At 39.4% G+C, this 14,436-nt stretch overlaps 1 protein-coding gene across 1 annotated transcript in view; it reads left to right on the plus strand.

Annotated features, from left to right (window-relative positions):
• syn2b (synapsin IIb) overlaps positions 1-14,436 on the plus strand; it is a 405,239-nt gene that overhangs the window by 253,977 nt on the left and 136,826 nt on the right. The window contains exons 4-5 of the mRNA XM_043707946.1: positions 10,504-10,660; positions 12,492-12,581. Of these exons, the coding sequence (XP_043563881.1) occupies positions 10,504-10,660; positions 12,492-12,581 (247 nt within the window). The remainder of the gene's footprint in view (positions 1-10,503; positions 10,661-12,491; positions 12,582-14,436) is intronic.

Consider the following 14,436-nt stretch of genomic DNA (forward strand, 5'->3'; position numbering starts at 1 on the left):
TCTCTTGTACCTAGCAACACTCATGTCAATCAAGCAGGTTAAGCAGCCAATTATATTGAAGAATTTCCAAGGCTAGCCAATCAAGAAGTGAATGCACTGATTATCCTCTACTTTTGAATTATTTTTCAGAGACAAATTAGAAATTTGGAAGTGGACAAGCAGATTAAGATGGAAGTTGAAATACTATAGATAAAGTTTTAAAAATACATTATTTTTTAAAAATTAAGAAGAATCTGTAGTTTTTATGTCATAGTGGAGAAATTTAACCTCTAACAAATGTAAAATCATTTAAAATTAGCAAGAAATGTTCAGCTATGTGGTATCTGTTAAAGAGACAATTGTCCCTCACAATAAAACAAAACTTTTTATCAGGTATTTAAAGCAAAATAATGGCATAAAAGATCATGTCAAGCCAAGTGTGGTCTTATTCAGCACACCCTGTGAAGGAACAGGGAGTCACAGAGTGCAAGCTCTGGACTTCAATGTTTAATTGCACATTTATAAACAACAGAGGTTGCTGTCAGTCTTGCAGTTTAATTGATAATGAAGGTTACTGTTTCACCAGCATTGCAAGTGTAAAATCTGGCCCCTTAAGACAGGAATACTTTGTAGGTTGATTGAGAAAATGTGTGGTAGCATTTTACATTCAGTTGGAAACTTATGCCATTATTTTTGAACTTGATAATGCAGAAGGTAGGTTGTCATGTTCCCAGTGATATATTTAAAATATAAATGAGCTTAACAGTCTTCAGTGCTCTCATCAAAATAATCAGCGTGGTTAGATTTTGTCATGAATATTCCATTACAATTATTATATTTTAAGGTAAATGTTGTGAGTCCTTTCTGCAAAAATTACTTTCCAACGCTTTATAACTGCTGTGATTTGGGAGTTTGCACGAAGTGTATAATTACATGATCACATAATTAGTCAGGCTTGCATAAAAACTTTATTGCACTAATGCCCAAAAGGCATTGGGTTATCGAGCCATAAAAATGAAGTGATTTTGAGTATATATCAAGAAGAATTGACTCCCAGACATACGAAAGCCCATGATCTCACACAGCTTGGGAATCAAAGATCAAAGAAAACTCTAAGGCCTTCTATAGGTATATCAGAAACAAACGAATGACTAGAGTAAGGTTAGAGCCAATCAAGAATAGTAGTGGAAAGTTGTGTGTGGAATCTGAGGACATGGAAAACACTTAATGAATACTTTTCGTTAATATTCACATTGGAAAGAACAATGTTAGTGAGAATATGGAGATACAGGCAAAAAGATTAGATTTAGATTACCTACAGTGTGGAAACAAGCCCTTCGGCCCAACAAGTCCACACCGACCCGCCGAAGCCATTTTTGGATTGTGGGAGGAAACCGGAGCACCCGGAGGAAACCCACGCAGTCACGGGGAGAATGTGCAAACTCCACACAGTCAGTCGCCTGAGGCGGGAATTGAACCCGGGTCTCTGGCGCTGTGAGGCTGCAGTGCTAACCACTGTGCCACCGTGCCGCCCACATTAGATGGGATTGATGTTGACAAAGAGAGGTTTTAACAATTTTGGAAGATGTGAAAATAAATAAGACCCCGGGGCCAGGTAGGACTTATCCTCTGATTCTAATGAGAAGCCAGGGAGGACATTGCAGAGTCTTTGGCTTCAATCTTTTTGTCATCATTGTCAACAGGAGTGGTGCCAGAAGGCTGGAGGATAGCAAATGTTGTTCCTTTGTTTAAGAAGGGGAGTCAGGACAACCTTGGTAATTATAGGCCAGTGAGCTTTACTTCGGTTGTGGGTAAGGTGTTGGAAAAGGTTATAAGAGACAGGATTTATAATGATCTGGAAAGAAATAATTTGATTAGGGATAGTCAACACAGTTTTGTGGAGGATAGGTCATGCCTCACGAATGTTATTGAGTTCTTCAAGATGGTGACAAAACAGGCGGTTGATGTGGTGTATATGGACTTCAGTAAGGCGTTTGATAAGGTTCCACACAGTAGGCTGTTGCATAAAATAAGGAGTTTTGGGATTGAAGGTGATTTAGCGGTTTGGATCAGACATTGACTAGCTGAAAGAAGACAGAGGGTGATGGTTGATGGGAAATGTTCATCCTGGAGCTAAGTTACCAATTGTGTGCCGCAAGGATCTGTTTTGGGGGCCATTGTTGTTTTCTAATTGATCTGGAGTTGGGTTAGAAGGATGGGTTAGTAAATTTGCAGATGACACTAAGGTAGGCAGAGTTGTAGATAATGTGGAAAGATGTTGTGGGTTACAGAGGGACAAGGATAAGATGCAGAGCTGGGCTGAGAAGTGGCAAATGGAGTTTAATGCAAAAGAGTGTGAGGTAGTTCACTTTGGAAGAAATAACAGGAATGCAGAGTGCTGGGCTAATGATAAAACTTGTGGCAGTGTAGATGAACAGAGTACAGGTACACAAATCTTTGAAAGTTGCCACCCAGATTGATAGGGTTGTGAAGAAGGCATATGGTGTGTTGGTGTTTATTGGTAGGGAGATTGGATTCCGCAGCCACGAGGTCATGCTTCAGATGTACAAGACATTGTTAAGGCTGCAGCTGGAGTATTGTGTGCAGTTCTGGTCACTGCATTACAGGAAGGATGTGGAAGCATTGGAAAGGGCTCAGAGGAGATTTACTAGGGTGTTGCCTGGTATGGAAGGAAAGTCTTACGAGGAAAGGCTGAGGAAAGTGAGGCTGTTTTTATTGGAGAGAAGAAGGTTGAGAGGTGACTTAATCAAGACGTTTAAGATAATCAGAGGGTTAGATAGGGTGAACAGTGAGAGCCTTTTTCCTCGGATGGTGAAGGCTACCTTGAGGGATCATAGCTTTAAATTGAGGGGTGATAGATTTAGGACAGATATCAGGGGTAGTTGCTTTACTCAGAGAATAATAGGGGCGTGGAACGGCCTGCCTGCAACAATAGTAGACTCACCAATGTTAAGGGCATTTAAATGGGCATTGGACATACATATGGACAATAATGGAACGATGTAGGTTAGATAGGCATCAGATTAATTTCACAGGTTGGCACAACATCAAGGACTACTGCGCTGTAACGTTCTATGTTCTATGCCTCCTCTGAGTTCCCAGGTAAAAAGTTCCAAAGTCACATGACAGGCTAAGGGAGAAAAATTCTCTTTATCACTGTCTTAAAAGGTGTCTTGTAATTTTTATACTGTACCCCCTTGACCTGGATTCACCTTCAAGAGGAAAGATAATTTCCATATTCATTTTATGTAGACTATTCAGGATTTTATGTATTTAAATCAAGTCACCCTGCTCCCTGCCCCCCGGCTTACTCTTGTATCACACATGATTAATCCAAATATCACGAGCACCATTTGTTTTTATCAATTTCATAAATTGTGGGTACTGTTAGGGAACCTAAAGACCACTCCTCATATGACTTTTTTTCCCTCCCATCCCTCATCTCCATCCAAACCACTGTGTGTTCTGATCTCCTATACCAAAATCATTGTTAACCAATTGCACCAATGCTATCTCTTATTAGCGATGTTACCCTCTACCTCTGTCCAGCTTGGTACCCTTCAGCATGCAGGATCCAAGCCTTGTCAACCTGCAACAACATCTCTGTAATTACACAACATCTACTTACTTCAGTGTGTGTGATTAATTCATTTGTGTTGCAATAAGTGCTATGCACATTCAGGTACAGAGCCTCTTGGTTGCGTCTTTTTCTTATTTATTCTAATATCGAATCTTAATTGTAGCTGTGGATATTTTTAATCAACACATGTACATGTATTATGACAGACCTCTGGAGCAGGTAGGTCTTGAGCCTCCTGGCTCAAAGTTAGGGAAGCTACCGCTGTGCCGCAAGACCGTTATTAAACAGTATCTCACAGTCAGGCTCGTCAATAAAATGCAGTGAATGATATGGAGTAGCTGCAGTTGCAAGGCAAGCACAAGATAGATGTTATCCTAATCAAATTTTACAGAAATATTATGACACATCATTGGAGCAAGCCTCCTGGGTCAGAAGTAGGCACACTACCATTGCACCACATAAACCCTTTGACTGTTGGTTCTTTAGAAGACTGTTGGCTTTTACTTCTCTGACCTTTCATACAAATCTCTGACCTTCGCTCCCATGTTACTGTTTTGCTGTTCTGTTTAGGCTCTATTCCTTGATTTCCTACATTTACCCAAGCTTAATCCCTCATCTCTCCTTGTTTAGCTTAAAGTCCTCTCCAGTTACATGGATCATTAGAACACCCATGCCAGCACAGTTCAGGTATACTGGCGCCAGTGCCCACTGAGCCAGAATCCACTTCTCCCAAACCAGTTTTTGTGTGACACATTAATTTCTGCCTTTGTTTGCAATGTACCAGGTTGCACATGGTTCAGGTAGTAATCCAGAGACTTTAACCTTTAACATTCTGCTATTACTGCCTGGTTTGTTATAGTCATAGAGTCATCTGCCATCATTTTTGGTATTGACCTTGACCGCCCCACTGGATCATCTAACTCCTACTGCAAGTTCTTGTTCAGTCCAGAGTAGATCTCGCAAAGCTTTGGCACTTGGCAGACAACATAGTTGTCAAGGCTCACATTCTTTGCTGCAGAGCATCATGTCAATTGCCATCTTTATATTGCCCCCAACTACAACCACAATCCTGTTTGCTCCCCACTCTTGAAAGGGTTCAGGTCTGATGGTTGATTATTTCAGCCCTCACTCCCAATGAAACAAGTCAAAAAAACCTTAACCATGTTGGACAATTGCAAAGGCTCCTGCTCTCTTATCCTTTGGGTTCCCTTTCCTGCCTCCTGCCTCCCACCTCTCGCCTTCCTTGCAGTCACACCTTCCTGAATCTGACCACTGTCCAATGGTAGATTTCTTCTCCATAATGCACATTTGTGAACCACGTGGATTTGTACAACAGTTGATAATAGTTTTCATGGTTACCATCACTGATAACTAGTTTTAAATTCAAACTTACTAATTGAATTTAAATTCTATTAGCTGTCAAGTGTGAGATTTGAACTCATATCCCCAGAGGATTTGTCTAGAACTTTGGATTACTGGGCCAGTGATATTACCATTAAGCCACCTTTAAAGATTAAGTGTTGAGACCTTTAATGGCTGCACTGAGAAATTATGAAAGGTGTCCACACCAGGAAAGCATAATGCTCTATACATTTAATCAGATTGTCTCGATTATCCGTCTCAGACCAGTTGTGTGGTTCCATTCTCGGCTATCCCTCCCATTGTGATATATAATTGCATCTTAAAGAAATTCAGCATTTATCTTTATAATTTTGTTTGGTATATATTTCAATTTTTTTTACACTTTAAGTAAATGTATTTGTCTTGTCTCTATTTTAAATTTGCTTTTCACTCGTTTCCCTTAATGTGTTCTGGGTCACAATTGCTTGGTGTACTGTGTAGTAGTAATCTGTTTTCCTCATCTGTTACAGTTAATATTTTACATAATTTCACAATGTTTTCCCTTAAACTGAACTTATAAAATAGAAATCTTAAATTTCTCTAAAGCATCCTCATAGCTCATTTTCCCTTTGTGCTCAACACATTAGAAGTCATAGAGTCATAGAGAAATATAGCAACAGATCCTTCAGTCTAAATCGTCCATGCCTACCAGATATCCCAACCTAATCTAGTCTCATTTGCCAGCATTTGGCCCATATTCCTCTAAACCCTTCCTATTCATATACCCATCCAGGTGCCTTTTAAATGTTGCAATTGTACCAGCCTCCACCATTTCCTCTGGCAGCTCATTCCACACACGCACCACCCTCTGCGTGAAAACAGTTGCCCCTCAGGTCCCTTTTATATCTTTCCCCTCTCACCCTAAACATATGCCCTCTAATTCTGGACTCCCTGGGAATAGACTTTGTCTATTTATCCTATTCATGCCTCTCATGATTTTATAAACCTCTATGAGGTCAGTCCTCAGAGTCATTATGGGATCATACTTCTCACTGTTTCCTGCTCATGTTGCTTTCATTATTTAACCTTATCTGGTTTCCCACCAAAGCATCATTTCCTGGATAAATGCTGTTCATCTGTGATATCTTCAAGATGTGAGAAAAGGTCCACACCTAAATTGTTAATTTGTCACAGCTGCTAACTCACCTACTGAGAATCTCCTGCATTTACCATTCTAATTTCAGGTTTCCCACAGCTGCAGTTCTTTGTTTCTTCCTTTTGGCTTGTACCCTTCCTGTTTATCTGTGTCCAAAAGTTATTTGTATGTAAATAATCATGCAGCTTGACCTTTACAATAGGGTGCGTAATTTTACCTTATATTGATGTTACCCAGCAGCCTGCAGTTGCCATGGTCAGTTTTATTGCCCTCTTCAAATATAAATATCATGTTTGCACATAGCTTGCTATATAGAATATCATGGTATACAAGATGTGGAGGTGCTGGTATTGGACTGGGGTGGACAAAGTTAAAAATCACACAACACTTTGGAAGCACTAGCTTTCGGACTACTGCTCCTTCTTCAGGTATACAAGAATTCATAACAACAGACAATGCTGTACTGGTTAGCTGCCCAGATTCATTCAACATCTAAGCAAATAGATAGGTGTCATGGTGGTTAGCACTGCTGTCTTTCAGCACCAGGGATGCAGGTTTGATTCTAGCCTCAGGCAACTGTCTGTGCAGTTTGCACATTCTCCTCGTGTCTGCGTGGGTTTCCTCTGGGTGCTCCAGTTTCCTCCCTAGTCCAAAGATGTACAGTTTAGGTGGGTTGATCATGCTAAAATTGTCCATATGGGCAGGCTAGGTGGATTAGCCATGTGTATTTGCAGGGTTACAGGGATAAGGTAGGGGGATGGATCTGGGTGGGATACTCCTCGCAGTGTGGGTGTGGATTCAATGGGCTGAATAGCCTGCTTCCTAACTGTAGGAACAAATCAATTGACTGCAAGAATTTTTAACTTCACTAAAATTATCTCATATGTTGGTGTTTGTGGCAGTAATTTCTTGATATAAACGACAGCAAAATTATTTTCTATTGAGCATTCTGAACAATATTCATTGAATGTATTATCATTTAACTTCAATATCTTAATATTCTTGTATTATTTTGTTACTAGAAGAAGCTAAAAGAGCTAAGATCCTATGCAGAAAGTGTCAAATAATTTGAAAGTGGCAGAAGTAAAACAAAAATAGTGACTAGGTAATGTTTTGAAATCCACTTCATGTGTTAACTAAAATACTTCTCCTGATGACCAAGCTGTGTGCATCTGAGCTGATTGAGTTGTGTGAATGGTGCTTTGCTAAAATAAGTAACATCATCTGAGGAGTATAAAACCTCCTCCAGCGATATTTACTCAAGGACACTTTTAACACCATGAGAGATGAATGGCATGAATTAGAACTGACAAGGTGAGACAGTACTAAGTCATCATTGTGCAGATCATATTTCAATCCCTGGTTACAGTCTACATGATTGAGTGTCTGTATCTATGCTTTATTTATCTCACTTGTTCCTCCCATGTATGGGAACAGAACTTCCCCATGGGACTTTACAGCCATGATGTCCAGGGACACATCTGTTAAATATGGTGCAGTCTTAGCATATTGAGCCTCTATTTGTCCATTTGCCATTCTCAGTTTTGACACTACTAGAACAGTACCATTGCAAGATTCCTTAAATATTGCAGCTGAAGAAGACTGATGGTTGTTATCATGCCAGTCTGCCTCAGATTGATCAGGAAATCCAGAAGTCAATGCAAATGCAAGACCAGTCCTTGCCAATCCTTACACAACATGTGTAGAAAGTTGAATGACAGCTCAGTTGGGAGCACTCTAACTCCTGTGTTCAAATGTTGTAGATTTACCACTCGTTCCTTTTGTGTGACATAATGGTTCTGAAAGTGTCAATGTTGAAGCTGCTTTGGCTGGACCCAATCTGATGTGTAATAAAATCAGTTGGTGCAGGCCAGTGAGTTCTACACTCACCTTCACAGGGAGCAAATATATTCTGTACATCTCCTGAGAGTCCTCAGTAATTTGGCTAGACTAGTAATATAAACTACACTTATTGCTATCATGCAATAAACCAGCCTGTTAAATAAGACAAATGACTCTTCTGTTTAGACCCACCAGTGCTCCACCTTCTGCCACTGATCATTTGACTGGCCTCAGACGAAGGAGTATTGATAGCAGCAAATTATCACCCCAAGTCAAACACTGGCAGTGGCAAATACCACAGTCTCCCAGGGCCTAAAATCAATACTGATTGATCTCTTGCAATAATGAGGGAGGGCTACACAATCACAGATGCTGTTTTCTGAAAGAAATATTAATCTAAGATTTCCTTTTTTCTCTCAAGTGAATGAAAAGAAGAGCATGGGAATTATCCATGCAGTCCTGGCTAATATTTATCCCAAAATCAACAGCACAAAACATATTAAAACTGAAAGAAATGTGGATGCTGTAAGTCAGAAACAAGAACAGAAATTTCGGGAAAAGCTTACCAGGTCTGGCAGCATCTGTGGAAAGGAATCAGTTAACGTTTCAGGTCCAGTGACCCTTCTGAGGAAAGACTGTGGGTGCTGTAAATCAGGAACAAAAGCAGAAATTGTTGAAAAAGCTCAGCAGGTCTGGAGGCATCTGTGGAGAGAAATCAGAGTTAACATTCCTCAGAAGGGTCACTGGCCCCAAAATATTAACTCTAATTCTCTCCACAGACGCTGTCAGACCTATTGAGCTTTATGAACAATTTCTGTTTTCATTTCTCGAAAACATATTGTCTTGATGTTTTCACATTTCTGTCTGTGGGAGGTTGCTGTGTGCAGGTTGCATGTCCTACATTACAGCAGTGACTATATTTTAAAAGGACTTCATTAGCTGTAAATACTTTCAGACATACTGAGGTCATGACAGGCACAGGGTAGAGGCAAGCCTTTTTGTCTTGGATGTGTACAAATTATCACAATTCTTCTGCCTGAAATGATAAACCTCCCTTCATTTGTGCTTTCTTTTTTGAACTTGTGGATGCTGCACTTGTCATGCTCACAATAGAGCACTTTTGAATTCTGGTAATTTTATCATGGTGAAAATGTTGCTGAGCTTTCCCATCACCCTGTATTGTTTCTCATTTCACATCTGTCAGGTTGAGCGATGCAAGAATATTCCTGTGTGATCAACCATACAGTTAATCAGTATTTTTCAGCTTCAACGGCTTATTTTCAATGTATTAACATTTCCAATTAATTTTTCCAGCTTCACCATTAATCAAATTAAACATTCTCTCAAAAAAGGTCTAGCAATATCAACATGCATCATGTTTAATTTGACTTGACACAACTTATATTTTAGAATACTCTATGACTGCACTCTATAGATTGAATATGGGTTTGATCTTCCTGTTTACTGCTTATAATTTATTTTATTTTAATTTATTTTGATTATTGGGAATACTTCAGCAATATTGAGTAAAAGCTTACTTTTGTTGCCATAAGAAAATGGAGGACTAGCGAACACCCTCAATCTAGCACAAGAGAAGTTATCTTTCCTCGATTGCCAAATCACTCAAATAGGTTATAGTGGATTAGATTGTTTTTTGACACCATGAAAGATCTTCAGTGATCCATATATATTGATTCCACATCGCAGATGACAGGAACCCATCATGGAACAGAGTCTGTCTTTCTAAGGCTAACAAAATGATCACAGGAACAGACAGTACTAATAAAACAGAGCAGCAAAAATATAGACAGGCTTCTGAAAAAGAGCTTATGCTCAAAACATCAACTCTCCTGCTCCTTGGATGCTGCCTGACCTGCTGTGCTTTTCCAGCACCACACTTTTTGACTCTGATCTCCAGCATCTGCAGTCCTCACCTTTTTCTCACAGGAACAGTAACAGCTGCTCATTTAAGGTGGCATGGTGGCTCAATGGTTAGCACTGCTGCCTTACAGTGCCAGGAACCCAGGTTTGATTCCAGCCTCAGTTGACTGTCTGTGTGGAGTTTGCACATTCTCCCTGTGGCTGCATGAGCTTCCTCCAGGTGCTCCTGTTTTCTCCCACAGATTAGGTGAATTGGCCAAGCTAAATTGTCCATAGTGTTCAGGGGTGTGTAGGTTAGGTGCAATGGTCAGGGGAAATGTAGAATAGTGGGGGAATGGGTCTGGGTGGGATACTCTTCCGAGGGTCAGTGTGGACTTGTTGGGCCATATGGCCTGTTTCCACACTGTAGGTATTCTATTTAGTGTTCATATATTGCTGTAATAAGTGGAAAACCCAAATGGACAAGAACAGGAGGGAAAAGGTTGAGTGAAAACTTTTGATGCATGTCTAATAAAACTTTTCATAGAATTTTCAGTTATTGATGAGACAAACCATCTGATTTCTGCTCATTGTTAACAAACAACTTGGTTGAAACCAAAATCAAACTGAGATGAGGCAGGGGCCACAGACAACTTAAAAAGACAATACACTGTTTATTGTCAAACAGCTTTAACATAGATTTATTTTACGGTTTTATCAACAGATCATTCAAACCTGACTTTATCATTGTGAGGCAACATCCCTACAGCATGGCAGAAAATGAAGATTTCCGGAATATTATTATAGGATTTCAGTATGGTGGCCTTCCAAGTGTGAACTCATTAGAATCCATCTACAACTTCTGTGACAAGCCATGGGTGGTAAGTTCAAATAATAGGTGAAATAATTAATTTCATTCTTAAAAAACATTTAAATGAATTCAATGTTAAATATCAAAATTTCAAGGAACACATAACTTGGATTTTCATCAGAGACTTGGGGACTGTGAGTTGAGCCAATTCCTGAAGTTGCAATCTTGAGATCTGAATGAGCATACACACATGTGAAACTTACTCCTCAGGGAGTCAGAGTCCAGCTGAAATTGGAGCCAGTGTCTCCTGAATGAGGTGTGAACTAGGAACAAAGGTAAATGGATGTTGAGGTCAGTAGACTTGTCACATTGGCTCAGTTCTGTTCATGGCTATAGGGTACCTAGTTGTCACCACTAGCCAAACTGCAATAAATATCAAGGACCTGTGAAGGGTAGGTCCTCAACATTAGTGCCATCAGAACTTTATACTTCTATAAGTCTCTTGAGTGTTTTTCCCCCATTTTTAACATTATACATTTGTGCATATAATTACATTTAAAACCGCCCCATCTCCCCCACCCCCCCTGCCCCTCACCCATCCCTTGCTTTACATATTCAGCAGTCTCACTCATGAAGGAGGTGAGAGTGGAAATTGCAGGAACATGGACCATAATATTTCAATCTTCCCTACACTCAGGAAAGTGTCAAAGGACTTGAAAACTGCAGATGTGAAATATTTATTCAAGAAAGGTGATAAGGATAAGTCTACCAGTTACAGACCAGTCAGTCTAACATCTATGGTGGAAAAGCTTCTAGAAACAATTGTTTGGGATAGAATTAAACATCTGTGGCAGGGAAGCTTCTAGAAACAATTATTTGGGATAGAATTAGTAGCCAAACTAAAAAAAAGTAGGTTGATCAGGGAGAGCCAGCAAGAACTTCTAAAGTGGAAATCACATTTAGATAAGTTTTTATAATGGTAACCAAAAAGGTTGATGAAGGAAATATTGATGATGTGAGGCACATGACTTTCAAAAGGCATTTGATCCAATGTCTCATAAGACTTTTCAAACTCTCCTCTTTACCTATGCACCATGCCTTGTTGTACCCCACTCATTATATTCTGCCACTCTCACTCTCAGAAGGAAGTACATGCCACTGCTGGGATCTCCTAGAATTCTTGATGCCATCTTTAAAGCCCAGCCATGAACCCAGATAAGCATCGTCAATCTCAAACTTACTTTTTTATTCACACTACATTCACACTCTATTTACACTGCATAGTTTAGTGAAATGCCCCAGATGCCTGAAAGAAGGAAATTGGCACCCCTCTTTGCCAACAGAGACCAGATATCCTGTTTGTTGGGCTAGTGTAGCAGAGAATTCTTGTCTTCCCTTAAGGCTGACTGAGGAGATGATGCTACCAGACGATGCCAGCCTAGCCCGATGTTGCCACCTGGCTCAGTCCTGTTTAGGTGATCTGGAGAATTGCCCAGCAATTCCACAAGGTCAATAATCTTCTGCAGTCTGCCAGGCTAAGTGCCATCATCTTCCATCTGTTACTTCACGAGATAAGATGAATAGCAAAGGCCTTTTCTCTAGGGTAAGGGAGGCCATAATTTTAAGGTGAAAGGAGAAAGATTTAAGAGGAACCTAAAGGGCAACCTTTTCACACAGAGGGTGTTTTTTATGTGAAATGAAGTGCCAGAGAAAGTGATAGATGCAGATACAGTTAACACATTTAAAAGGCATGTTGACAGGCATTGTCATAGCTGTTTATTCTCGAAAATGTTTTGCATCCTCTGAGATATTGATAGGAATGAAAGCGTGAAATGTCAGAGGCAAATCCATAGAAGTGTTATTGACATCACTGACAATGAGATGTCTTTATTCTGTTTCAGTTTGCTCAGTTAGTAAGCATCTACAAAAGCATGGGCCCAGAGAAATTTCCACTGATTGAACAGGTCTTTTATCCAAATCATAAGGAAATGGTAAGTGTCATTCTAGTCTGTTCTACTTTGTTATGTGGGGAAGACAATGATAAGATTTTGAAACTAAAAATACACTGACTTCAGTATTCAGGTACAGCAAATGTAGAGGGTTTAAGAAACTGTATTTATAATAACGATAACCACAACGTGAAGGATTAATAAGGGTGGGGGGGTGGGGTCTCCTCAGACATTGTATACTACATTTGCTAAAGCTATTTCTTTTTGTTCTTTTATAATTGAAATGTAGGACTTCAAAATGTGGCCTTTAACAGCTTGTTATCTCATTAAAAATCCGATAAATCATTTCAAGACTCATTCAAAGCAATGAAAATTATTAGTTGCGCACACAATCAAATTTTTATATTTACACCATCTAAATGTTCCATTATTATATGTTCATTAAGAATTATCTTCCTGATACTACAAGTAAATGAAATAATTCATTCTGTACTTCAGTATGCTGTATTTATGGTGGATACATGCAAAATCTATACTTCTAATTATTGGTATATTAGACTTCATTAATAATCACAAAATCACAAGCTGGAGTTACCTGTGTTGTGCTTTTATGACATGAAGTTGACATGCATGTCACAACACAAGCTGTCTGGTGTATGCTGTTTTCTCATATTGAAGGCAGAAGCCTGTCATGTGACTCATGAAGTAAAGCTGAGACTTGGACTAAAAGCAGCCAGAGGGAATTCTGCAAGTGAAAAATCATTATTGCTCATTCTGTGCTAAATTGTGCTGCTTGCTGAGCCACTAAATCTTGTAAAACCTGAGCACCAACACTTGCCATTATGTAAGAATTAACTGCTGACTATTCTGGGCAGGGAGTAAACTTAGTCAAAAAACAACATGGTAATGAAAACCTGGTAACCTGAACCAAAGCTGAAAATGTGTTGCTGGAAAAGTGCAGCAGGTCAGGCAGCATCCAGGGAACAGGAGAATCGACGTTTCGGGCATAAGCCCTTCTTCAGGACCTGAACCTGAACCAAAGCCAGGCCAGCTATAATATCAGAGTCTTATTAATGATTGAACATAGGAACAGAAGTAGGCCATTCAGCCTAATGAGCTTGCTCCACAATTCATAATCATGGCAAATCAAGCACATCAATCCTTTTATCCACACTAGCCCCATAACCCTCTACCCCATTGATAATCATTAGTTATCAACCTCTACCTTAAATATATTCAATGTCTGAGCTTCTAGAGCCCTTTGGGGTAAAGAATTCCAAAATTCACTACCCTCTTAGTAAAAGAATTCTCATCTCAGTCCTAAATGACATCCCCCTTATTTCTGAATTGTGCCCCTGATTCTAGACTTCTCAACCATGGGATAATATCATACCTACATCTACCTTGTCTATCCCTTTAAGTATTCGGTAGATTTCAATGAGTCTACCTCTCATTCCTCAAAACTCTAGACTACTGAGTAAGTAGAACTGTTGCTTGATTGAGCCCTATTGAATGGGATGGGACTACTTGGATAAACAGTACTGGTTTACTCTGCACTCTGCACATAGCTAGTTAAATTCTAGAATTATCTATGGATAAATTCAGGAGCTGTAAGCCTCAGCGTATCAGCTTGTGCTTAAGTTTAATGAGCTTAAGGAAGTGGAGTGATTCTTACTAGGAAAGAGTATGCACTCCACATTTGGCAAACAGGAATTTTACTTAAATTAATTTCACATAGTTTTAAAACTAAAGTATAGCAACGAGTTTCCAACTTTTCTGATTTAAAGTTAATCAAAAATAAATTAAACATACACACTTAGATACTTCCAAAATAAAGCATGACTGAGGTCTCAGAAATACTACAGAAATCTCACATCACATTTATTAAAATGAATAA

Source organism: Chiloscyllium plagiosum, chromosome 18 (assembly GCF_004010195.1).
Source record: "Chiloscyllium plagiosum isolate BGI_BamShark_2017 chromosome 18, ASM401019v2, whole genome shotgun sequence".
NCBI classification, from domain to species: domain Eukaryota; kingdom Metazoa; phylum Chordata; class Chondrichthyes; order Orectolobiformes; family Hemiscylliidae; genus Chiloscyllium; species Chiloscyllium plagiosum.